A 26,221-nucleotide genomic window follows, 5' to 3' on the forward strand; every position below is an offset into this window, starting at 1 on the left:
GCAACTTGTCAGTGCTGCCTATGACAACGTGAGAGCATTCTCCACAAAACTGGCGCTCTGGAAAGCTCAGCTCTCTCAGACAAACCTTTGCCATTTCCCAGCATGCAAGGCACTCGTGGATGCAGGCACACCATTCAGTGCTGACGAGTATGTTGATGTCATTTTGAGGCTACAGGAGGAATTTGATCACAGATTTGCTGACTTCAAGACACACAGAGCCACCTTTCACATTTTTGCAGACCCCTTCTCCTTTGATGTGCAAGATGCCCCTTCTGTGCTTCAAATGGAGCTCATTGAGCTGCAGTGCAACTCTGAACTCAAAGCAAAGTTCAGGGAGGTGAGTGGAAAAGCAGACAAGCTTGGACAATTTTTGAGAGACTTGAGCCCTAGTTTCCCTCGGCTTTCCCGAATGTTCAAGCGGACCATGTGCCTTTTTGGTAGCACATACTTGTGCCAAAAGCTCTTCTCCACTTTGAACTTCAATAAGTCCAAGTACAGGTCCAGACTTACGGATGATCATCTTCAAGACATACTGAGGGTCGCAACTGCTTCCTCCCTCAGGCCAAATCTGGCTCGGCTATGCGAGAGGAAACGCTGCCAGGTCTCTAGCAGCAAGGAGTAGGCAAGAGAAGCCATGTTCAGAAGAACAGTTCATTTTCTCCAGTGTTCCATTCATGTTCAGAAGAAGGTTATAGAACTGTTAATACAGACATTTCAATCTAAACACAGCAGATATAGAAGACTGAAAAAAACACACAAGTTCACTGACTAAAAATATCTTATTATTGTTTTATTTATGTATTACAGATTGATTTATTTTCTTATTAATTCTTAATTTGTTTATTTATTTTTAATATTTTGTGTTAAAAAATAAAAATAAAGAGATTTGAGAGGATTGGAATTTTTTTAACCATGCCTTTCTTGTGGAAAACCTAATGCGGCCCAGCCTCACCCAGACTCTGCCTGCAGCGGTACCCAGCTAAATTGAGTTTGAGACCCCTGTCCTACACCATAAATCAGTAAGAGAGGGTACGACCTCTCTCATGGCCCCAAGTGGTGTGTGCATGCCAGAGCACTCTGGAAGGCACACGGAGTCTTTACAGACTACTAAGGATCAAACCTCTATCATCATGCAATCGATTATAAAACTCTAAGCATATATGAGTAAATATTTCTAAGCATCAATCAACAATATAAACCTTACAGCTGGTTTTAATAACAGAATTTATTTGTTTCTCAAATGAGAAAGAGCTATCGAGAAACACTCCTAAATCTTTAGTTCTGAACTTTTCCAGTGGGCCAAGGTCAACATTATCTGCTAATGCTAAATAGGCTGCCGTTATTAACTAATGCTAATTTGATGTGAATTAGCATTATGCACTAATGCTAACACTTTTTAACAATGTGAGTAGCTAATGCTAACACTATTTCCCTTAACTTTATAACATTGTGAACGGCTAATGCTAACACTCTTTTCCCTAGCATTACAACATCTGAGCTGCTAATGCTAAGTAGGCCGCCATTAGCACCTACGTCTATCCATCCATCCATCCATTCGCTTCCGCTTATCCTTTTCAGGGTCGCGGGGGGCGCTGGAGCCTATCCCAGCTGTCATAGGGCGAAAGGCGGGGTACACCCTGGACAGGTCGCCAGTCTGTCGCAGGGCTAACACACAGGGACAGACAACCATTCACACTCACATTCACTCGCACATTCACACCTAGTGGCAATTTGGATTATCCAATTAACCTATCCCCACAAGCTGCATGTCTTTGGACGGTGGGAGGAAGCCGGAGTACCCGGAGGGAACCCACGCAAACACGGGGAGAACATGCAAACTCCACACAGAAAGACCCCGGCCTGATGGTGGAATTGAACTCAGGACCTTCTTGCTGTGCGGCAACAGTGCTAACCATCGTGCCACCGTGCTGCCCACCTACGTCTAATTTAAGGCAAATACGCATTAGAACCTAATGCTCATATCGTTTTCCTTTGCTTTATAGCAATGTGAGCAGCTACTGCTAAATAGCATTAGCTAATAACAGCAGTCTAATTTAATGCAAGTTAGCATCATTTGCATTATAACGATGTGAGGAGTTAATGCTAAGTATGCTGCCATTAGTGGCTAATTCTAATTAGGGGTGAATAATTATTACAAGCTAATGCTAATATCGTTTTCTCTTCCCTTTTAACAATGTGAGCAGCTAGTGCTAGGTAGGCTGAAGCTAGCAGCTAATGCTAAAGCTAAAGATAATTTGATGTGAATTAGCATTACATTAGTGAGGAGTTAATGCTAAGTAGACTGCCATTAGCAGGTAATGCTAATTTAAGGTTAATAGGAATTGGCATCTAATGCTAATACCATATTTTCTTGCTTTAACCCTTTAAAACTGGTCAGAGTGGGCACACTCCGTTTTGCGCAACTATTTTTAAATCCCGGTAGCACTGTAATCACGTGAGCTAGCGCAATAATTTTTTTTGCATATGAAACCTGAGGAGTTGTATTTACATCTTATGCCATCAGCTTGTCCTAGGTTACAGTTTCCTTCCACATATGCTTAGGACTCATATTGCTCTGCTGGAAATAGTTTATTTTGATGCATATGCTGTTATTTTGCAAATTTGCAGTATAATATTTATTTTCGTTTTTCCTGCAGTATATAAAAATTGGTGTATTTCAAAAATAAAACTATGAAGGCACTCAAAATAAATTTCCTGAGGTGGGAAACTATTTTGTGCAACTTTTTTGTATTTACAGTTTTGAGGGATAAGCCTCTTAAATTTCTCTAACTAGAAATATATGTTAAAAAAACAAAAACGATTTTCAATTTTTTTGTAGTTTATTGCACTTTTTTGCAATTTATGTAATTACTATGCACTTAATACATACATATTATTAAAATTTAGGCTGTAATGGTTGTATTGATGTATAGCAACTTGAAATGCTCCCAAAAATGGCTCTACAGCATGTAAAAATATAATATAAGCTCTGGCGGACTTGGTTCTATGGTAGGTCTAAACGGGTTAAATCAATATCAGTAGCTAATCCGATTGTTCAGTCTGACGTCAGGTGAAGTCATTTTTATGCATTTAAGAGCTGTGTTGAATTCAACATTACAAACTGAACATTAGAACTATCCTCTTCTCCAGGATTTTCCTGATTTAACATTTCAATATGACATTTCCAGCGCTTTGTTTTCTCTGCTCACAGACAAAACAGATACACGCATGTATATACAGCCCACGTCCAGCTCTGCATGCACTCCTGCTCCATTTCTATAGAGAATAAACAACGTAACACAATCATTCTCCATTGTTTTCAACTCAACCAGCTGCATTTAATGAAGGAGTTTGAATTTACTTTACAACAGCTGCTGTTGTTTCCTGTCTGCATTCATGTTCTTAACTGTACTCCACACATTCTGAACTGGTGTACCGTAATTGTCGGGCTATAAGCCGCTACTTTTTGCACAAGCTTTGAGCCCTGCGGCTTTTAGTCAGGTGCGGCTTTTCTATGGATTGTCCATGAGCGGATTTGTTTTGTTTGTTCCGCTGTTGTACGGCACTACGTTGCCTGGCGGAAGGATCGGGGTTCAAGAGTGGTATGTTGGTCACATGTCCATCCGTCAGGCAACGTAGTGCAGTACGAGGTAGCGCGAAAAACAAACTTCAAAGTAGCGCTACGCGTTCAGCTGGAGGCCTGGATGATGAGCGGCGATAAACTTGCAAAAAGCAAGTTATGCCCAACTCCACCATTGGATTCTGACAGCGTGGAAAAGTGTGAAAACATCCACGATCACCAACAGATTTCGAAGGGCTGAATGCTGCATGATGGAGAGGAGGACACCGCCACGGCCCTTCTGAGGGTGTTCGACTCTGACACTGACAACGAGGATTTCTTTGGTTTTGAAAGTGACAACGAAAGAAAGAAGCTGAGAGTGGATGACGAAGCCACCCTGAGCCTGTTTGTTTCCGACACTGGAGGAGAGGACTTTGGTGGTTTTAGTGCGCAGGAAGATGGTGAATGACTGACTTTTCTTCTTGTTAAAGCCGTATCACTGCACCTGAGCCTAAAAGGTAGTCCGAATCAATTGTTCTGGTGTGCTGTAGGTTATTGTTATGTACTACATTTGTTACTCATTTATGAAGCACAGTACATGTTTTGTACTTGTAATTACCGCTACTTGTACATATACCTAAAAAGTTATGCAAATATGTACCCATAACTTGTTTTTCAAAATATTAATAAAAGGGGTGTGTCTCCAAACAGCCATCTCTTTCCTGACAATTCGCTTTGTGCATATTCTCTTACATATGATAAGTCAACATTGAAACACCTGCGGCTTTTAGTCAGGTGCGGCTAATGTATGTACAAAACAGGATTTTCCCCTGATTTTAGCTTGTGCGGCTAATATTCAGGTGCGCTCTGTAGTCTGGGAAATACGGTAGTTCTTCCTAAAGTACTGCAGTATTCCTGCCAGTACATCCTTTTAGTTTTCCTAACTGTTTCCTCAGATGCTCGTTGCTATTCTTTCCTCAATGCAAATTCATGCTAAGCTCCTTCATATCCATCCCTGTTTCTAAACCTGTAATAATTGCTTTAATGTGTCTTTGGCCTAATTATGAGTCTGTCCATATGTTTGTAGTTCCCCACTTGCTTTGGTTTCTTAGCTCTGATTCTCTCAAATTTATCCTTGAAATCATTTACTGGCATCTCTCCCTCTCACTCCCACTATCCCCAGAACACCAGAGTATTCATCTCCTGGTTTATCCTATGGCCTCTTTGCATTTTCTCCAATCATCCCTGTTTCTAGAGTCTCACCCCATCTGCAGGCAGTCCAAGAGAAACTGCCTCTGCCATTTTCTTCTTCTTAATCTTTGATTTTTCTCTTCACTTTCTCCATTGGGTCTTCTTAGACGCACTTTCCAGAAAGCAGCAACATTTTTTGTGCCCCATTTTTCAAATTGTGCATCTTACTTCAGCTTAATGTGTTTCCTGTTTTGTTTTTACACAGGTCATGTAAAAGAAATCCTACCAGAGACTCGACAAAGCTGAACTGAAAGACAGCACAGGCAATAAATCAGAGCAGCACAGAACTTAAGCTCATGGTCCATAGAAGCTGGGCTCTACAGGTGTACCAGGACAAGCTTAGTGTAAGTCCCTCGAAAAAGTTTCACTTGTGCTGTTTCGGTGTAAATTACTGGTTTGTTTGAACAATTTCATCAGCTGAACCATAAATACTCCAAAACAATTTCTTTGTGACTCAGTGTGATTTTTCATTTTGTAATATTAGCATGTCAAACTCTACATTCTCTACACAGATGAGAAATGAAGTGTATTTAATAATAAAAGTTATCTCTCAGAGACAAAGTTAGTGTCTCATTCAGGTCTGTATCTGAGTAGCCTCAGACACATGCAGTGCTCATATTTTCTGTTTTGTGTGTCACTCAGACCTCTTCCTGACAGGGGCAGCAATTTCATTTAAAGTCCCATTCACTGATACAGGCTGCTGGAGCTCCAACCAGGAGGGTACACACATGATCCAGGGAAAAAAATTATATATGGTCTCTTAGATAAATATTAAGAGGTCCTGTGTTTTACTAAAAAATCAAAGTAGTAAAACACAGGACCTTTGGGTTAGATATAAGGTGATTTGACAAATCATGTCTGTTGTAAATGAGTAAGCCATTTATCGACCTGACTCAGGTTTTAAATCATCATCAGAAAAGACTGAATCCTGACCTGAGAATTGTACACTTTGGACTCTCCACTGCAGAAAATAGAAGCTTCAGTCCTGAATCCTGCAGGTTGTTGTTACCCAGATCCAGCTCTGTCAGACGGGAGGACTGGGAGCTCAGGACTGAGGACAGAGCTTCACAGCTTCTGTCTGACAGGTTACAGCCACTCAGTCTGAAGAAAGGATGACAAGAAGACATGAAACACTTGTGTTAAAGTATATTCATGGTGCCATGAGGAGCTACTACATTTACAATATTTCAACACTGTTTCAGGACATGCTGGAATCCTTATTGCCTCATGTTACAAAAGACAAATGTGGCAGTTTAGTGTGATTTGGATGGATTCATTAAAAAAACAAAACATAAACACTGTTAATTTTTTCCAAATGAAATTGATTAAATGATGTTAATTGATGAAAAAAAAATCGATATTGCTTGATCTGACCTCAGCGTTTCCAGTTTGCAGTATTGACTCTTCATCCCAGCAGACAGAAGCTTCACTCCTGAATCCTGCAGGTTGTTGTTACCCAGGTCCAGCTCTGTCAGATGGGAGGACTGGGAGCTCAGGACTGAGGACAGAGCTTCACAGCTTCTGTCTGACAGGTTACAGCCACTCAGTCTGAAATCAAGGTGGAAGGGAGACAAGATCAACCAAACAAATCAGAGCTTTATTGCTTTTTTATTGTTTTTAAGCAGAAATCAGTGAGGTGCTGGTAGATTCTGTTCTTTTGGTTTATTACCCAACAACACACACATACACTAATATTTGTGACTTTTGTAATAGTAGCATTTACAATGCAAAGCAACAGCGATCACAGATTGAAGGGGCCTGAATAAAACTACAATGCAGTGATTTTTAAGATGACCTGTTCTTCCAATTTCCAACAACAGATTTCTCCAACCTTACAGTTAAAAATAATTCTTTATCTCATACTGAATCTTGGTGCACCTCCCCCCAGTTTATTAAAATGGAGTGGTACTGAAGTTGCTGTAAGTGATGTGTGATGCCACTGATTTCCTTTCTGATCCAATACAAAGTAAAATTCAGGCTGGTATCTGCGATACTGATGAAAACTATTCCTTCAGAATCAATACAAGACATCATAAGAAAATATGATGTTTTGTATAACATAAAAAGCCTGAATTTTAAAATATTCAGTTAATAATCAAAAACAGATGTGACTGAAAATAATAAAACTGAGAAACATTTTATGGCCATTCGATCCTTTTACAACCATTGCAAGAGCTTGGTTGGCATAGCCGGCAATACGTTGGATAGTAATAAGTCCGGTGGGTGATGGGCTCCACCAGGGCTGCCCTTTGTCACCGATTCTGTTCATAAATTTTATGTTTAAAGGCTGTATCAAAAGTTCATTCAAGTTACAATATTGTGGTCAAAAGTTCTCCTTTTTTCTTTTATACTATACAACTACGCTGTCTCATGGTTTTAGGACATGGATCTGTCATGGAAGAAATCTATGACCACTTTTAATCAACATTTTAAAAATAAACATGATCACAGATTTACTCACAGAGCCTTGTTGGAGGCTTTGACCACTGGCAGCAGCCTCAGAAGAGCCTCCTCTGAAGCAGAGTATTTCTTCAGGTCAAACACATCCAGATCTTCTTCTGATGACAGTAAGATGAAGACCAGAGCTGACCACTGAGCAGGAGACAGTTCACCTGTGGAGAGACTTCCTGATCTCAGGGACTGTTGGATCTCCTCCACTAGAGAACGATCATTCAGTTCATTCAGACAGTGGATCAGATTGATGCTTTTCTCTGCAGACAGATTCTCACTGAGCTTCTTCTTGATGTACTGGACTGTTTCCTGATTGGTCTGTGAGCTACTTCCTGTCTGTGTCAGCAGACCTCGTAGGAGAGTCTGATTGGTCTGCAGTGAAAGACCCAGGAGGAAGCGGAGGAACAAGTCCAGGTGTCCATTTGGACTCTGTAAGGCCTTGTTCACAGCACTCTGGTGGAGAGATTGAAGTTTTAGTTTGTTAAATAGTTTAGACCATGTAGAGGTTGCTTGTTGTTCTTCCAGCAGATTGAGTCCAGAGTTGATGAAGGTCAGATGGACATGAAGAGCAGCCAGAAACTCCTGAACACTCAGATGGATGAAGCAGAACACCTTGTCCTGGTACAGTCCGCTCTCCTCTTTAAAGATCTGTGTGAACACTCCTGAGTACACTGAGGCTGCTCTGATATCGATGCCACACTCTGTCAGGTCTGATTCATAGAAGATCAGGTTTCCTTTCTGCAGCTGTTCAAAAGCCAGTTTTCCCAGAGACTCCATCATCTTCCTGCTCTCTGGACTCCAGTGTGGATCTGTCTCAGCTCCTCCATCATACTTGACCTTCTTCACTTTGGCCTGAACCACCAGGAAGTGGATGTACATCTCAGTCAGGGTCTTGGGCAGCTGTCCTCCCTCTCTGGTTTCCAGCACATCCTCCAGAACTGTAGCAGTGATCCAGCAGAAGACTGGGATGTGACACATGATGTGGAGGCTTCGTGATGTCTTGATGTGGGAGATGATCCTGCTGGCCTGCTCCTCATCTCTGAATCTCTTCCTGAAGTACTCCTCCTTCTGTGGGTCAGTGAACCCTCTGACCTCTGTCACCATGCCAACACAGTCAGGAGGGATCTGATTGGCTGCTGCAGGTCGTGTGGTTATCCAGAGGCGAGCAGAGGGAAGCAGTTTCCCCCTGATGAGGTTTATCAGCAGCACATCCACTGAGGTGGACTTTCTAGGGTCAGTTAGGATTGTAGTTTTGTGGAAGTCCAGAGGAAGTCGACACTCATCCAGACCATCAAAGATGAACACAACCTGGAAGTCTTCAAAGCTGCAGATTCCTGCTTCTTTGGTTTCAGTAAAGAAGTGATGAACAAGTCCCACCAAGCTGAACTTTTCCTCTTTCAGCACATTCAGCTCTCTGAAAGTGAATGGAAATATGAACTGGATGTCCTGGTTGGCTTTGTCTTCAGCCCAGTCCAGGCTGTATTTCTGTGTTAAGACTGTTTTCCCAATGCCAGCCACTCCCTTTGTCAGCACTGTTCTGATTGGTTCATCTCTGCCAGGTGAGGCTTTAAAGATGTCTTCTTGTCTGATGGTTGTTTCTGGTCTGTCTGGTTTCCTGGATGCTGTTTCAATCTGTCTGACCTCATGTTCATCATTGACCTCTGCAGTCCCTCCCTCTGTGATGTAGAGCTCTGTGTAGATCTGATTCAGGAGGGTTGGGTTTCCTGCTTTAGCGATGCCCTCAAACACACACTGGAACTTCTTCTTCAGGGTGGATTTAAGGTTACGATGACAAACTGCAGCTTGAAGTTCTGAATGAGAAGAAAAATAAACACTCAATTCCAAAAAGAACTAATCTTTAAAACATGTTGCTCCATCTTCCATCTCTGGAAAATGTTCATTTATCCAGCAGCTTAAATCTTTAGATAAATCCTCTTACTGCTCTGCAGACGGTCAGCCAGCTCCTCCTGCTTCATTCTCCTCAGGAAGTCCACTGTGATCTTCACAAACGCCTCTCTGCTGCTGCTCCTCTGACTCTCTAAGCATTCTGGGTAATCTGGACTCAGAACCTTCTGGATCTTCTTCAGCTCGTTCTTCACAAAAGTGATGATGTTGTCCTCCAGCAGCTGGAACAGAATATTTATGAATGAGCCAATCAGACTGAAATCATGGAGCCAAACATCAGACCCATGTTGGACACACTGACGATCCACTGGTCTACAAAGAGCAGCATGGAGATGACTGTGAACAGAACAGATGTAACAGTAGTTGTTGTACATGTACAGACCATAAATATGGAGTCCAGCTGTGTTTGATGCTGCTGGGCAGACTGACCACTGGGAACCTCTGAGCTCTGCTGGTCCACTCTGTGGAGGAACCATGAAGGATTAGATCAACACAGGATAAAGATCCAGGAGTTTCTGCTCAAATAACTTCATCTGAATCAAGTCTGTCAAGTTTTAAACTCTCAGATTGTGAACATATCAGTAATTTTCAGTCTGTTTTCATGGACGTCCTTTCAGTGGTGATGTCAGGGATGATTTTGAAGAAGCTCATCAAACTGAACCATCAGCAGATCACTGCTCCAAAACCAGAACATGATCCGAGTCTCCCTCCACCACCAGAACACCAGCTTTACTAACGTGGTAGATCAGTGTAGTACAGATCAATAACTGATGAGTCATTTGATCAAAATCACTGAGTGCTTCACGTCTGACCCTCTGATGCTTCTGTAGACATTTTGCATATTTAATGAATGTCTGACAGTTTTACATTCATTCTATGAACACAGTGGAAATGTTGTGTTATAGTCTCCATGTTGTTTCCAGCATCATAAATTCTTAAGTTCAGAAAATTAGATTCTTTCTTCACAGCTGAAAAACAACAACATTTATTCTCTATTGAAATCTGCATCGTCCACTCCAAAGGTCACAATCTGAAGGTAACATCTGGTTTTGTTCCCTGTGATTAACTCTGAGCATCAGTATGGTGGGATTTATCCACTACATCCACACCACTGTGGTTCAGTGTTGTCCTGATGGAGTAACAGCAGCCAGTATGATCCAGGCTTTAGCTGCTGGGTCTCTGTGTGACCTCTCAGACTGTTTAACAGATCAGACACAAAGAGAATCAGAGCAGCTCTGTTCTTTAAAGACAAACATGAACCCACTCAGGTCACACTTTCCCCACAGATATGAGCATCACTGTCCTCAAACAGCAAATGACCAAGTCGAACATTTGGATCTTTTCTCTTTCATTGTTTTCTTTTTAATGAATCTTTGTAACAATCTGAGGATGTTTCAGGTCATATTTATCCAGGAAACACAAACATGTAAAGGAGTCATCACAGCTCTCTGACCTCGTTGCTCCAGGTTCACCACTGAAGTTTGGATTTTCAGGTTTGGACCGGTCACTCCTCACAGACGGACAGCTGGACCCTGCAGACTGTGACCTCTGACCTCTGCAGACACAAACATGATTGAAGCAGCTGTGATCACACAGACTGCAGATAATGCAGCTGTTTCCTGTCAGTAACATCCTCTTAGATTAGAGTTCAGCTTTTTACAGGAAAACTGGACAAAACTGATTTTTGTTACAAACTCATTTTCATTTCCTCTCAGCTCACAAACACAGTCAGACAATCAACCAGAGTCAACACTGATTATAATGTCAGTGCAGAATTATTTCTGTTACTCAGTGAGTTCAGCTCTCTGACCTTGTTGCTCCAGGTTCACCACTGAAGGCTGGATTTTGACCTTTGGACCAGTCACTCCTCACAGACGGACAGCTGGACCCTGCAGACTCTGCTCTGTCCTCCTCTTCCTCCATCATCGTCTTCAGTCAGTCTGAGAGGTAAACCACAAACACTCAGTGAGTTCACAATAACAGGAGGAACTGAGTTACAGTCGCTGACCTCTGACCTGTCATGTGACCATGAAACCAGGTCAATATATCTGTAGGTTCAGTCATCCAGGTCATGTGATCTAAGGAGCTTGGAGAGAAAAGAGACGTCTTTAAGTTTCTGGAAGACGTTTCATCTGAGAAGCTTCTTCAGCTCTAAAACCAAACGGTGGAGAGTCCCAGATATTTAAACCTGAGAGGGAAAGAAAGCATGTCGCTGACCCACCACTGATGTTATTTCAAGGAGGAAACTGAGAGCCTTTGCACCAGGAGCACAAACATCAGCTCCAGCAATGATCCACTGATGTGTTTTTATTCCATGTATGAATGTTGTTATTGACAGAGATGACGTTTGTGTGTCAGTGATGCAGTGACTGTTGTTGTTACCTGTACAGGCTGGTTAGACTCTATGAAACAGATCATACAGATCTCTGCATGTTAGAAGAGACTATTAAAGGTCATGAATGAGACAAAGGCAGGGAGGCGTCCTTTACAGCTAAACAGCAGAGTGAGAGAACAGCCAGCACCTCTACATTTATCACATTATACAGCACATGTATGATACTGACAGGGATGAGAAGAATTTAGTGATTCTGATCCCATCATTGATATTACTTATTGATTCTCAGTAGCTCTGCTCTGACAGTCACCACCATCACTGAGCAGCATATCAAAGACATTTGTGCACATTAACTGCATGTTGTGGCTCAAATGTTTGTGCATGTTGGAGGCATTTCCTCTTTGTTGTGATCAGTGTTGGTCATTACTCAAAACAGTCATTATTACACATATTACACAGAACACTTTGATTAAAAGTAATGGAGTACGTTACTTCATTACTCCTCATAACATTACTTTGATGTTAAAATGAACAAATGAGCATGTAACAACATAAAGCTGAGGTACAGCCCCACACACCAACACAGATCCTGATGAGGTCACGTGATGTTTCTCTGAGTGTTTATGAACACAAATCAAAGATGAAACAGCACAAAGACACTTCAAAGTGATTCTACTGTAGAAACATGAACAGGTAGAAACCTGCAGCCTGACTGCTCATCACTTTGTTACCTGTTCAAGTTCAGCAGCAGCAGCTCACTTTATCACGGTGCTGGTCTGGGGTCAGTGTTTACTCAGCTTTACGTCACTCTGGGTTCTTGGCTAGCCTAGCTTTAGCTTAGTGTTAGCATGCTGTGTGCTAGCTTAGCGTCAGAGCTCTGCAGGTGTCTCGTGTGTAAATATTAATCACAGTGACAGTAAAGGAGGTAAAGGGCTGTGACGTCATCACGTACGCTGCGTCCTCTGTGGGCTCTGAGTGAACTCAAAGTACAAACTACAAGTACACAAACACGAACGTAGCTCAGAGTGGCGGACACACTCGGCCTCGTTGGTCCAGCTGTGAGTCCGTTACCGTGAACTATGGAGCGGCAGATTTGTGCTGAACTAAGCTGCACACAGCTGATGTTAGCCAGGAAACATTACACACTGACTTTAATGGAGAGACCGGAAATACAAACACACACAGTTTGTTGTGTGAAGAAATCAAACACGAGCTGAACAAACAGTAAAGTTCCTAAAGACAAACTGTTAAAGGAGGAAACAAAGCAAACTTACAGTTTCTTCACACACCAACAACAAGCTCCACTCCACACCTGGACACTAAACACGGACACACAGGTGAGCTGCTTCCTGGAAGGAGGCGGGACTCCACCTGAAACTCAGCACAGGTGGGAGGGGCTCAGCTCTGTGTGTGCTGATGTGTTAACTTTAAAAATATGCCGTCTGACTGCTCAGACTGAGTCAGAGTAAAGTTCACATGCTGACGTGTGGAGACATGAAACCTTGTTGTAGCTGCAGGTGTGAACACACTGATCCCAGATCAGCTCTGCTGTATTTGTAACATGAACATTTCTGCTGCAAAGCTTCAAATGTTCAGCATGTTTCTCTGTTTCCAGTCTATAGATCCAGTCACACTTTCTACCTTCACCTGTGCAGTAAAGACTGAGAGCAGAGCTGAAAGCAAGCGTCCAATCAGTGAGCAGCATCAACACCTGAGCTTCATTCAGACTCTGTTATTGAAGATGTTGTTGGTACAAAGTTCATCTGCTGCTCACATGAATCCATGAAAGATTTATTTCACTGAATGTTTCTTCAAAGCTCATTTCAACCTGTTGAAGTCATGAATGAAAGTGCAGACTGAGAGTGGATCACATGATGTTTGAGGTGTGTCATGTGACATGTTCAGTATTGTCACACATGTCTAGATTGTCCCTGATATCATAACTGCTCAAACACTGATGATTATATTTGAAGAATTATTCCTGATGGCAGCAAAGTTTGAATGGAGCTCTCTGTCTGTGCTGATTTGTCGCCCTCTGGAGGTCAAAGCACAAACTGCATGATGTCACTGTAACCACCACAGAGACAGGAAGTGTTTTTATGACTGAAACACTGAAATGATGCTAACGGCTGTCGTTAGGCTCACTGACAGCAGTGCTGATGTGTTCATGTCAAACACTGGCTCAGGTCAGACTCCTTCATCCTTCTCCAGCGTGAGGCCGCCCTCAGACCCACAGGAGCTCTGACCTTTGACCTCCTGACCCTAACCATTTTAGTCTTGTTGCATCTGCAAATCCATCCAAACTGTAGCCGAGCAAAAGAAGCTGGAAGTTGTTCTATGAATGATGTTGTTGAAGGAGCTTGGAAAGAAAAGCGTCTGGACTTCTTTAAGTTGCTTGAAGAGGGACATGGACGTCTTAACGCCCACTTACATCCTGGGACATTTGATCACAGGAAATCACATGATGGGGTGGGGCTAGATCTCACAATGGGTTCACCCAAAACCTTGGCTGATTGAGACCCACACCCGTTCTCACACCGTGGCTCGTGTGATTAGGTAGAGGATCAACAGGGGCTCCGTGTCCCTGAATTTAAACTGAATCTAAACACACCGTGCACAATGCCAAGTTAGATAATGGTTAAAAGAACAAGATAAGAATAAATAAAAAGATAAAATAAGGATAAGAAATAACTTAAAAAAATAAAATAAAAAGATAAATAACTGCAAATAAGTACAAATAAGTAACTGAAGACACGTGTGGTCTGCAGATGTCGATGTACATGGATGTACATGGAGTTTAATGTGCAAAATGAACTTAGTGTGCAAAGTGACCTGATGTGCAAACTGCAGTTTGAGGTCGGTCAGCTGTTCAGGAGTCTGATAGCAGTGGGGAAGATGGAGTTGTTGAGTCTGGATGTTCTACATTTCACACTTCTGAACCTTCGTCTCGAGGGCAGAGGTGTGTCTCTCCTCTGGACTCTGTGATGGTAGCTGCTCTGCAGAGAGGGCAGCGGGGTCCTGATGATCTTCTCCACAGTTGTTATCACTCTCTGCAGGCGTTTGCGGTTTGCAGTAGTGCTGCCGTACCATGCAGTGATGCAGCTGTCAGGCTGCTCTCCACAGTGCAGCTGTAGAACCTGCTGAGGATCTTGGCCAACATACCAAATTTCCTCAGCCTCCTCAGGAAATACAGCAGCTGCTGAGCCTTCTTGACCAGCTGTGTGAGTTTGAGTCCCTCACTGACTCAAACTCCTTCAGTGACACTTGCAGCCTTGCAGATTAGTTTGCTGATCCTGATGCATCTCTGGAGCTGATGCTGTCCCCCAGCAGACAACAACAACATAGATGCTCTCACTAGTCCACTTTACCCTCTAATCACATCTCTGACATCTGCAGGTTGCTCCATAGAGACTCTTGTGCAATGCCAGGTGTTTGTGTTTGTCTGTAGGTACACATTAGATATGACCATAGACGCACACACACAAGTGAACACAGCAGCACAGATGGTTTCCACCTGCTTCCCTCTTTCTTCACACAACTGTGAGGATGATGAAGAGGTTTCAGGACGAGGTGGTCAGCAAGCACAGGATAAAGCAGGGCCATGAAACTCTCTGGTGCAGCAGATGTTTAATCAGACTCAGCTTTAGGCTTCTTTTCCCACCTGGCAGCAAAGTAACAGCTTCACTAATGTGAACAGTCACAATGTTAAACGTTTCTATATCTTCATATATTTTTATCTGTTGATGCTGCAGAATAAAGTCTGTTAACAGAGTGCAGGATGTGTAGAGCAGGTCCAGCTCTCCCTTTACTGTGTCCACTTTCATCAGCCCCTGTGAAGTGACACAGAGTGCATGTGTGTCTGTCAGCTGTTGTTTGTTGTGAAGGATGGAACAAATGAACACACACTTTTAGAGAAATCTGAAAAAGCAACACGTGCTTGGGCTCCTTCTGTGCTCGTCTTCATTAATGCTGATCTTTCTTTCCTGTTTGTTCTTTGGCACAAGCTTCAGTCTTTTCTCCCAGGGCTCCTTCACACTTAGAAACACACCTACATTCATTTATACACAAACATCATGAAACAAAGGCTTTGTAAAAGAGGACACGAGATCCTCTCTGAACAGCACATTCATATCAAACACAGGACTGAACAGGATATACTGAGTCTGTGCTGTTTTCATTGTTACTTGCTGAGTATTTTTCCAGTGTTTGAAATGTGACTCAAGTCTGATTCTTCTACTGTGTGTGAACTCTAAGCAGCTGCATTAAACAGCTGCTTTTCAAACCAGGCTCAATCCTATGACTCTGTGAATGTAAACTTTTGTCACCTGCATGAATAACAATCCTTGATCTAGTCAGGACTGCAGTGCTCCTGTGATCCCAGCTTATAGATGGAGGCTAGCATGAGAGGCTCAGCAGCTAAAGCAGCACACCTGGGTCTCCCAGCCTATTAAAAGCAGCCCTTTGCTTCACCTGCTTCACTAAACATTATTATTATTATTTAAGCAGAGTGGTGTGATTGATGTAGGCATTGCTGTGTGACAGGAGGACTTTTCTTGAAACAGCTCGTGTGACGTGAGCTGACGTAAAAACAGTGATGTTAGCTTGATTCTCTTGGCTAAAACTATTTTAAAAAGAGGGTCAATCATGCAAATCTGCCAATAGAAGCCAAAGTTACAGCCCCTCAGAGTTTAAAGAGAAAAGGCCCGTTTCCAACACTCGGTTGTGCAAAGGGAAACAGGCCCACAGTGCCTGAGTGTGTGGGTAATTCTTCAAATAATATTCAAAAGCAAACATTTTTAAGCATGTAAATAAAATTCAATCATTTCTGCTCTTCAATACCTAAGAAATGAAAACTGGCAGATGGTCCCAAAATGTGAAACGCCTGGCTATCTGTGCATTTAGTGCTGCAAGTTTTCACTGTTTACCTTCAGAAGCATAAATCTCTGCACAGATAATGTTCATATGTGGATTCCTGGTTTTCTGCAGTTAATTGTGACCCAAAGCGTATTTTTAAAGTGGTTCCAGGCAATAAAGTCTAAAAATAAATACATCTACTTCCTTTTTCTGTGTTCCAGCCTCAGTGACTCTGACACAGTGCTGTAATATTTACACCTCTGATGAAAGCAGAGTTTGTAGTTGCAGAGAAATACTCGACTCATTTTGGGCATTTACGAGCAGGAACCTCAGAAAGCCCCTCGCTGCTTCACTGGTTAAGAAGCAAAGCAAACATTAGTTCACAGTGATGTTAATTAAGGCCCAAAGTTTAGGAACGAACGTCAGCACTTCACTAATGAATGTAATGCTGATTCATGTGCTTGTTTTGTAATGTGCATGTTGTGCGTTGCTATTTCCCATATTCTTTGGCACTGATAGATGAAGAGTCTCAGGCAGGACCGAGGCTGCCAGCTGCTGACAGTGAGCAGGGAGAGAGCAGCAGAAGCTGGGCAAGAGCAGGGCACCTTCAGCCCCCTTCATCAGTCAGAAATCATTTGGGTGTCTGTGTGAAATGTCTGATTTTTAAAATCTTTTTGTAGACATATTTATTAAATGTTTAACAATTATATAGAAGAAAGACAATGTAAAGAACAAAACATGACAAAACCAAAATGAGTTGAAGTTATGAACTGTTTCTGAGAGACAAATAACACCAGGATCCTTTTTGTGTAGCTGACAGCTGGTAACTGTGCAGGGGCGGGTCTAGCAAAGTGTTGCCAGGGGGGCAGGTAGGGCATTAACAGGGAGAGGGGGGCACAAAGACATACTTTTCTTTCTTATTCTCATTTAAAATGTCTCACTTTTAATAAATAATTATCTGAATCTTACAACAAACGTTTCCATCTGATGTAAAATGTATAGAAATCCATTATTGTACATAGTCATTTTTTAGGGTCCCATCATAATTTCTTCAGAAGTAAGTACTGCATATGATGCCAGTGTTTCCCACATTTTCTAGATTCTGCACCAGTACTGTGTGTAAAATGCATCAAAAAGTCCGTTTGATTCTTTCTCAGCTGTCTTTCTGTCTCCTTTCACTTTTTAAAGGTTGCCATGTTAGAAAACATATTTTGCCCTGCCGTGCTGTTTATTGATGTGGCAAATGAAAGGTTTATGAAAACATATCTAAATCTGTCATCAGTAATCAGCAATGATCATGTCTCACCTCTAGTCTCTGTCTTAATGTCAGGTTTCCACCGTGTGTTGTAGATGTTCAGGAGGTTAACTCGACCAACAGTCTACTTCCTGTTTAGAATACCAGGACAGGGAGGATGGTGCAGGTTTAAGTTTATTAGACTGATGCATGTATACCAACAAGACAGCGTCCATCACTGTGACAACAGCGTTTGTTTTCATTCAAAGGCTTCATGGTTTTTCCTTTAATACCTGGGGGGCCGGTCTCCAGTCAAAATGCCCGGGACCATTTTTTGTCCCAGTCCAGCCCTGGTGTCAGATCTGCATGCAGTGTCAATGAGACGATCAACAACAGATCAGACAAAACACTCAGGCGGACACTCCTCTGTAGAAGGAAACATGGAAAGTGTGAGGTAATCAGTGCACAACATCACTTTGTATTTCAGGCTGTTTTTATATAGAACTTCAGCACCAATGTAAAAGTTCTGGTTTGAGGAAGATGAAGAACATTTTCAGGAAGGATGCCGTCTGCAAGCAGAGCTGCTTGAACCTCAGCGCTGAGGTCCAGACTACTTCCTGTGAAGCCACGTGATGTAAATCTGCTGCTGTAACTTCACAGTTTACTGAAGCTAAATGCAACGTTACCATATAATCTGTTTTCAACAAAGGTTTCACTCCGTCCGGTGTTGATGGAATGATTCAGGCCGTACTCGTCAGGCTTCCCGTCGACCACACGCATTTCAGTCACAAACCCCGTGACTGACAACAAGGGAAACAGCAGAAGAAAAGATGTGAAAAATACTGGATGATGATGATGGAGGATTAACCGCGGTGGCTAAACTGTTTCCTGTCTTTGTGGGCGTACTCACAGGGAAGTTTCCAGGCACGTCAGTCTTGGTGGCTAAAGTCTCCATTTTCCAACATGTATCGCTACAGGTGCAAAGACACAACATTAATCATCAGTGTAAATATTTTAATGCTGTCCAAACGGTGTTTGCTTTGTCTGTCCTCTCGCGCTCACAGAGGAAACGAGGACGCCACCTTCAACCCATCTTCAGTTGGCTCAACCATGGCCGGACTTCCTGTTGGCTTTGTGACAGCAAACCACTTGAAATGAGAGCAAACTGCAGTCAAGCACCACTTACAGCAACCTGTGGACACGCAAATGGAAAGCACTGAGAATCATACAGAAGCATAAGAGCTGTTTATTGTAACACGTGTGTGTGTGTGTGTGTGTGTGTGTGTGTGTGTGTGTGTGTGTGTGTGTGTGTGTGCACATTAATAATACACTGATGTATGTTAGTTTGATTTATGCTATATCTGAGAAAACAATTGCAGAATTTTACATCAAAGTTTCCAAAGCTGATGTTTTGTTGTTCACTCTGTTTTATATTCATATAGTTTGTTGTTTTTAAATCAGTGGACAAAATAAATATTATCACACAAAATCCAGGGTGAAACATAACCAAATAACCTAAATGGTGAAGTCATTATAGAAGTACATGTTGCAAAGGTCAGCCTCCTGTATAGACTGCTAAACTGTCTGGGGGGGCCCTGCCTGTCCTCGTTGGATAAGCTCCACCCCTTTTCCATAAGACGGAGACATTTGTATGAAAATAGATGGGCAGTAAAATAAAAAATAAAAAATATTATGGATGACTCTGTAAATCAAAGTCGGCCTGAGGCAGAAGCAGAAACCATGAGGAGCACAGCACCACTCCCAGAAGGGCACGAAGTGAAGCCATAGCTGCTGAAGAGTGAAGACGTGATGATGGAGGAGATCACAGATGAAGATCTGCTGCCTGCTGACTCTTTATATAGAAGAGTGAGACTATCTCCCCACCAGCAGCTGCACTTATACAAACCCCAGGTGCTGGGATGGCTTTGAACATGTGACATTCTCTGCAAACACATGGACAGTTTCATAAGCACAAAGATTATTCCTGCAGCGGCAGAATCGTATCCACTGTGTGAGAGGTGAACGTCAGACAGTTCTTAGAAAATGTAGTTTCTCTTTAAGCTTTTAACGTCTCTTTTACCCCCATTTGTCTAAAACTACTTGACAGCCCTTCATGTCAGAGGTTTATTACCTGTGCAGGATGGAGCACATGGTCTCAGTCAGGCTGGACACGATCACTCCTACAGGAAGTAAATGTGATTTTATTTCACCTGTGAAATGATGAAAAACAGCAGAATAGCTCACGCTAACAAACGGGTGTTGAAATGTTTCATTTTCTGCTGTTTCACAGGTCAAAAAGGGCGTCGAAGCAAACTGAAGCTGAGCTGCTGCTGCTGTTGTAGTGCAGCATCTGCTGTGTGCTTCATCAGAGAACCTTCTGTACACAGCAGACAGAGGCTGCTGCCACTGAAGTCCATCTGCTAGAGAGCTTTAAACACTGGTTATTGAAGTGGCTTTGATGATACTGATACACAGTCTTTGCTGCTGTCACAGGACAGGGATCCACCAGGGAGTAGTTGTCAGGATAAAGAGCCTTCGCTTCTCTAAATATAAACTGGATACTTGTAGGAAACTTTGGGAAGCAGCATTTTTCCTCATATCGTCTAAACTGAAGTTAGCTCAGGTGCTTCTTCCATACTTGCTCTGCAGAAAGCCAAAGAGTTTGGAGCTCTGCAAACATTTGCAGCACAGCTGGATGTTTGTAACTTTGGTCACCTCTGTATCATCCCTCAGATTCTTTCTGCACAGCTTTGAAACCACGACAGCACGAGTGATGCTGAGGAGACGTCCAGTTTAAACAGACCTTTATTCCTGGAACACAAACACATGAAGTGATGCTGCTAAAGAAGAACATTTAATCGCACTAATGAATCAAGCATCTGTTTGTCTGTCAGTCTGTCAACAGTTCCTCTGATCGACTTCAGACTTGGTGGGTGTTTTGTTTTTGCAGCGGTCAAAGTCGATCAGCGTGTTGCTTTGTCTGCTGTAAATCTGCCTGTACAAAGGGAAACATGCATGTTTTAGATGCAAACTCACAACATGGCTGCATTTTTGTGATTATGTGTATTTTATATTGATTTATTCTATTATGTTTTGTATATGAATCTTTACAAGTGTGTCGATACAAAGGCTTGATTAAAACAAAGGTCTCAGCTGTGCTGTTAGGGATGCTCTCATATTTGTTTCAAATGTAATAAATCAAAGGATTTCAGGCTTTTCATCCTTTTTATTTGTTTGGTTCTAACAGCAGCTGGATAAAAACATGCAGGTGATGAATATAATTGTGTGATATTATGAGCATTGTGAATAAAGAAAGAGCAGAGATAGTAAAAAGGAAACAGGTGATGGACGTGAGATTTTCAGAACAAAAGCTCCTCAGTGAGACGATCACCTGGACACAAGGTCAGGCAGCTGGGACTCATCTAGAGAGCAAAATGGAAAAGTGATCTGTGCAGAACATCACTGTTGATTGCAGTTATTTACATCAGACTTCTTCTCTGAGATAAGAGCACCGTTTCTGGGAAAGATGACAGTATTTCCAGGCTGGATGCTGTTTGCAGGGAGAACTGAATGAAACTCTCCTGCACCTCAGCGCTGAGGTCCACACCTGTGAACACAGATGAGGTCAATCTGCTGCAGCACGTAGAGCTTTACTGATCAGCAGGTTCAAAGGATTCAGCAGAGCGTAGAGTCAGAGCTAAATGCCACATCACCATAGAGTTTGTTAACAACAGCTTTCTTTGCCCTTTGTCTCGATGGACTGAATCAGGGATACTCGTCATACTTCACCTCAACCACGTCACTGAGAGACCCCAGCCTGACACAGCAGCAGAGATGATGAAAGCAGAAACAGCAAACAGATGCTTCAGTTGTGTTTCTCTCTGTGTGTGCGCTCACGCCCACTTGTGTGTGTGAACTTTCCACGTACCTCAGCTTGTTTCTCCAACATGAGCCATCAGGGCTGAAAAACATCACTAACACATGAATTCTTTCTCTTTTTGTTATCACCTGTGATCATGTGTCTCATGTTTCTGTCATTCACCAGTTCTTGTAGAGTTACGTGTAACTAGACTTCTGTGGGACGTAAATGATTGTTTTGTATGCAGATCTGTACAAAGGATGTAAACACTTGATTACAAAGGAGATCTCAGCTGTGTTGTTGTGGATGGACTTCAACGTATTTGTTAAAAAAGAGAATAAAGCAAAGTGTTTTAGCTGTTTGGGAGTTTTTCTTTGATTCCATTCAGTTTTATTTCTATGGAGTCAAATAATAAGAAAGGCTCTAGAACAGCCCTGAGTTTGTCCAGGTGACACTCCTCTGAAGAACAAAGACAAAGAGGAAGAAGGGGATTCGTTTTCAAGTCTTGTTTCTTTCAAAATAAAAGCTGAAATGTTTTGGAAGCATGATAATATTTCAGCCAGGATGGCGTCTCCAAGGAGACCTGCACCTCAGCGCTGAGCTCCACATCACGCCCTGTAAAAGCACAGATATAAATCTGCTGCAGTGAGAAGAACTTTACCCAACACAAGTGTAGAAGTAGACATTTGACTTTACCTACAACCTGTTAACAACAAAGCTTTCATTGCCTCTGCTGTTGATGTCATGTAGGACTAATCATACTTCACATCAGCCATGCACACGTCAGAGGATCTCCAGGCTCTCAGTAATAAAGCCAAGCAGATGATGTGAACATAGCAATAGTAAAACATGCATCATAATCAGCTGTATGTGTCGACTATGTGGCACCTCAGTCTTGTTGGCATGAAGAAAAGTTGTGTAACATGTAGCATAAGGGCTGCAAAGACATCATGTAGACAGCAGTCGTCTGTTAGTCGTAACGTATCTCCTGTTAAAGAGTTAAATGTGCGTTCTCCATCTCTGTCCTCTCACAGCTCGCCGTACACCAACTCCAGCTGTGGTAACCATGGCTGTGCCCATCAACACGCTGAAGCTGAGACGCCACCCGTCACTATGGCGACTCCAATAGGGTTACCTGTCAGCTGTGGACGCATGAAAGGAAAACAGCAGAAACACAGACATGTTTACTGGAACATTTCCTATTGACAGCTTTATGGAAAAGTGGGTTTAAACACTTTTCTATGTTTTATTTTGTTTATTTATGGATTTATTGTGAAAGGAATTTCAAAGGTTTAATTTGACCTTTCCCCTGTTTTTCATACAGACTGGAGACGAATGGATGGTGCTTTCTTTGTTTGTCTAAAGATAATGAATAAAACTCTACACACATCTTAAACCACCCTCCTTTCTATATATTTTGTTATATAAATGGAAAGTATATAAGACACAAACTGAGCTTATATGATACTAAGGACCCTGGAGGTCAGTCCACCTTTATAATTCAGCACAGCCTGGAGTCTTGGTCTTTTCTTGGATGTTGGTTCCCTTTGTTTCCATCCTCTGTTAAGATGTTTCAGTAATGTTGAGGTCTGGGGAGGCCAATCCATGGCTGACGTCCTGTGATGCTGCATTAGCAGTTTGTTCATAGTGAAAAATGAAGCCACTGCCAATCAGACATTTGCACAGTGGATCAACTTCTGATGGTACTTTCCTGAATTCCACACCTATAATATGTTTGCATGTACTGATGAATATGTGCAGCTGATTTTCAGTCCAGTTCCTGTGTGACAGACGCCAGTCTTTCTGCCTGTGTCCTTCCTTAACAATAGAGCCATCCTTCCACTGAGACTGTTTCTGATGAGGCTTCACTGAGCAGTAGATGGATCCCTCAGCTCATCTAATCGTCCTATTTCTAACACATGACTGTCAGAAACTGTTAATCTGCTGCAGCTCTTTAACTCCTCCACTTCTTTTTTTGTAATCTCTTAGTTTCCTCATCTTTTAAGGTGGCACTGCACACCAGATCCAAAGTCAACATGCTGTTATATAATGGAGTTGAACCTGTAATGGAGTTTGATTTAAACCAATCAGCAATTAAGTGAATGATGATGAGCAAAGATGGTGGAGGTGGTGGATGAAGACCCGGACAGCTGTGGTTGGCTCCTCGTATAGAGCAGAGTGAGGTTGTGTTTGCACATTATTATAAAACCATGTTCACCATATATTTTAGCTGCAGACAATAACATGATTTCTTTGCTGTGGTGATTTTATTCCACTTTGGTAAAATGGAAAACCATCATTTCTTGCTGTAATTCACACATTATTCCAAGAGCCTCAACACGAGCCTTGTAGTCCGACCATATATAGACAAATCAATAGTTGTGTTTGTAACAGCTCACGAACATGAATCGTTCCACATTACTTTGAAATCATTGTAAACTAAACTGGAATAAATGAGTGTTTATATATAGTTTTGTCTCAGCTGTTCATACACAGTGTTTCAGTTCTTATCAGAGTCCCACCGTCTCACTGTGGTGAACCTTTAGCTCTGTTGGAAGCGTGTTGTTAGACCAGGTTTCCCTCATTTAAAAATAATCTCTCATTAGAAATGGACATGATGTCTAAGACATAGAAATGCTTATTATGGGTTCACTTGATGTCACTGAAAAGATGCACATGGGTAACGTGCAGGCCGTCCAGCTCCGAGGTTTATCTCCTCACCTCGAGTCTGCGACACTCTCTCCGTGTCCTCTCAGATAAGGGCGCACACATTTCTGCACGATCTTCTAAATTACAAAGAGCGATTCACAAAACAGAAGCTCACAAAACACTCATCACAAACCAAAAATGGCTCCACTGAGCGTCAAACTGTCACCAGAATTTACTGATAATCTAAAGACTCACAGAACTCATTTTGTCTCATTGTGTCTTAGTTTGAGACATAAGTGCATGATCATAATACTGTGTAGTTAGATGAGACAGAGCTGATGCTTGCTCTTAATTATCCTCTTCATGTTTCCCGAGCCTCAGCAGTGGAAGCTACCATGGATAGAAAGACTATGACTCATCTTAAATCTCAAATCTTTGTCTCCAAAGAGCTGCTGATGTGTCCGATATGATCCACAAGCTTAAACTAGGATTATAAGTGTGTGCAAAAAGTCAACTTTATTTGTCGATTCTGCCACATGTACAGGACATACAGAGAATAGAAATTGCGTTACTCTCAATCCCTAGATAAATAGCAAATGAACATTTAAATATATTTAAATATAAAAGTGATTAAAAATGCAAGTAAAATAATTAAAAAGTAAAAATTTAAATAAATACAATTTTACATATAACAAGAAAGCTATACAATATACAATATAATGGGTAAGTGACATTGAGTGTAAACCAGGCAGAGTAGTGCAAATAGGCAAATAGTGCAAATGGAGATTTAGTAGTGTACGGTAAGAGAAAGTGTAACAACAAAGTCTTATGAGGTAATGGCAGTCCAATGCTCCACAAGGTGACTGGTAACTGGTGCAGGCCAGTGAGTGAGTCAGAGAGAGAGTGTGTGTGTGTGTGTGTGTGTGTGTGTGTGTGTGTGTGTGTGTGTGTGTGTGTGTGTGTGTGTGTGTGTGTGTGTGTGTTTGTGTGTGTGTGACAGAGTTCAGTGAGACCGTGGAGGAGAGAGGGGAGAGGGGGCAGAATCGGGAGGGAGTTAAGCTTCCTGACAGCCTGATGGATGAAGCTGTCCTTCAGCCTGCTGGTCCTGGCCTGGAGACTCCGCAGTCTCCTCCCCGACGGCAGCAGCTTGAAGAAGCTTTGCATTGGGTGCGTGGGATCAGCCGCTATGCAAAGGGCTTTTTTAGTGAGACGGGTGCTGTAAATGTCCTGGAGGGAGGGGAGAGAGACACCAATGACCCTCTCTGCAGCTCTCACTATGCGTTGGAGGGTTCTATGACAGGACGCATTGCAGGCTCCAAACCACACAGTGATGCAGCTCGACAGGATGCTCTCGATGGTGCCTCTGTAGAAAGTGTACATGATGGGGGCTGGTGCTCCTGCTCTTCTTAGTTTGCGGAGAAAGAAGAGACGCTGCTGTGATTTCTTGGCCAGTGCTGTGGTGTTGTACGTCCAGGAGAGATCCTCTGTGATGTGCACACCCAAGAACTTGGTGCTGCTCACTCTCTCCACAGACGCTCCGTCAATGGTCAGAGGAGCATGTTGGGTGTGCATTCTCCTGAAGTCCACAACAATCTCCTTCGTCTTCTCCACATTCAGAGAGAGATTGTTGTCAGCACACCACGTGGCCAGGCGTCTCACCTCACTTCTGTAGTCGGTCTCATCCCTGTTGCTAATGAGACCCACCACCGTTGTGTCGTCCGCAAACTTGATGAAGAGGTTGGAGCTGTATGATGGAGTGCAGTCATGGGTCAGCAGAGTGAAGAGGAGGGGGCTCAGCACACATCCCTGCGGGGCCCCCGTGTTTAAAATGATGGTGCTGGATGTATTACTGCCAACCCGTACTGCTTGAGGTCTTCCAGTGAGGAAATCCAACAGCCAGTTGCACAGTGAGGTGTTGAGCCCCAGCTGGACCAGTTTTTGAATGAGCTGTTGGGGGATTATAGTGTTGAATGCTGAACTGAAATCTATGAACAGCATTCGAACATATGAGTCTTTTTTGTCCAGGTGTGTGAGTGCTGAGTGGAGTGCAGTGGAGATGGCATCATCGGTTGAGCGGTTGGGCCGATACGCAAACTGGAAGGGATCCAGGGAGGGGGGCAGGAC

The 26,221-nt window shown here is 42.6% G+C and overlaps 1 protein-coding gene across 1 annotated transcript in view; it reads right to left on the reverse strand.

The window, feature by feature from the left end:
* The window catches only part of LOC146575273 (protein NLRC3-like), a 132,893-nt gene that overhangs the window by 80,425 nt on the left and 26,247 nt on the right, over window positions 1–26,221 (reverse strand). Inside the window, exons 6-8 of the mRNA XM_085269947.1 lie at window positions 7,272–9,072; window positions 6,185–6,358; window positions 5,744–5,911 (exon numbers count right to left, since the gene is read on the reverse strand). Coding sequence (XP_085126073.1) covers window positions 5,744–5,911; window positions 6,185–6,358; window positions 7,272–9,072 — 2,143 coding nt within the window. The remainder of the gene's footprint in view (window positions 1–5,743; window positions 5,912–6,184; window positions 6,359–7,271; window positions 9,073–26,221) is intronic.

The sequence above is a fragment of the Mchenga conophoros genome, linkage group LG4 (genome assembly GCF_057382185.1).
Source record: "Mchenga conophoros isolate Kocher_MC1m ecotype Shallow Benthic linkage group LG4, M_conophoros_male_GT1.1, whole genome shotgun sequence".
Classification (NCBI taxonomy): domain Eukaryota; kingdom Metazoa; phylum Chordata; class Actinopteri; order Cichliformes; family Cichlidae; genus Mchenga; species Mchenga conophoros.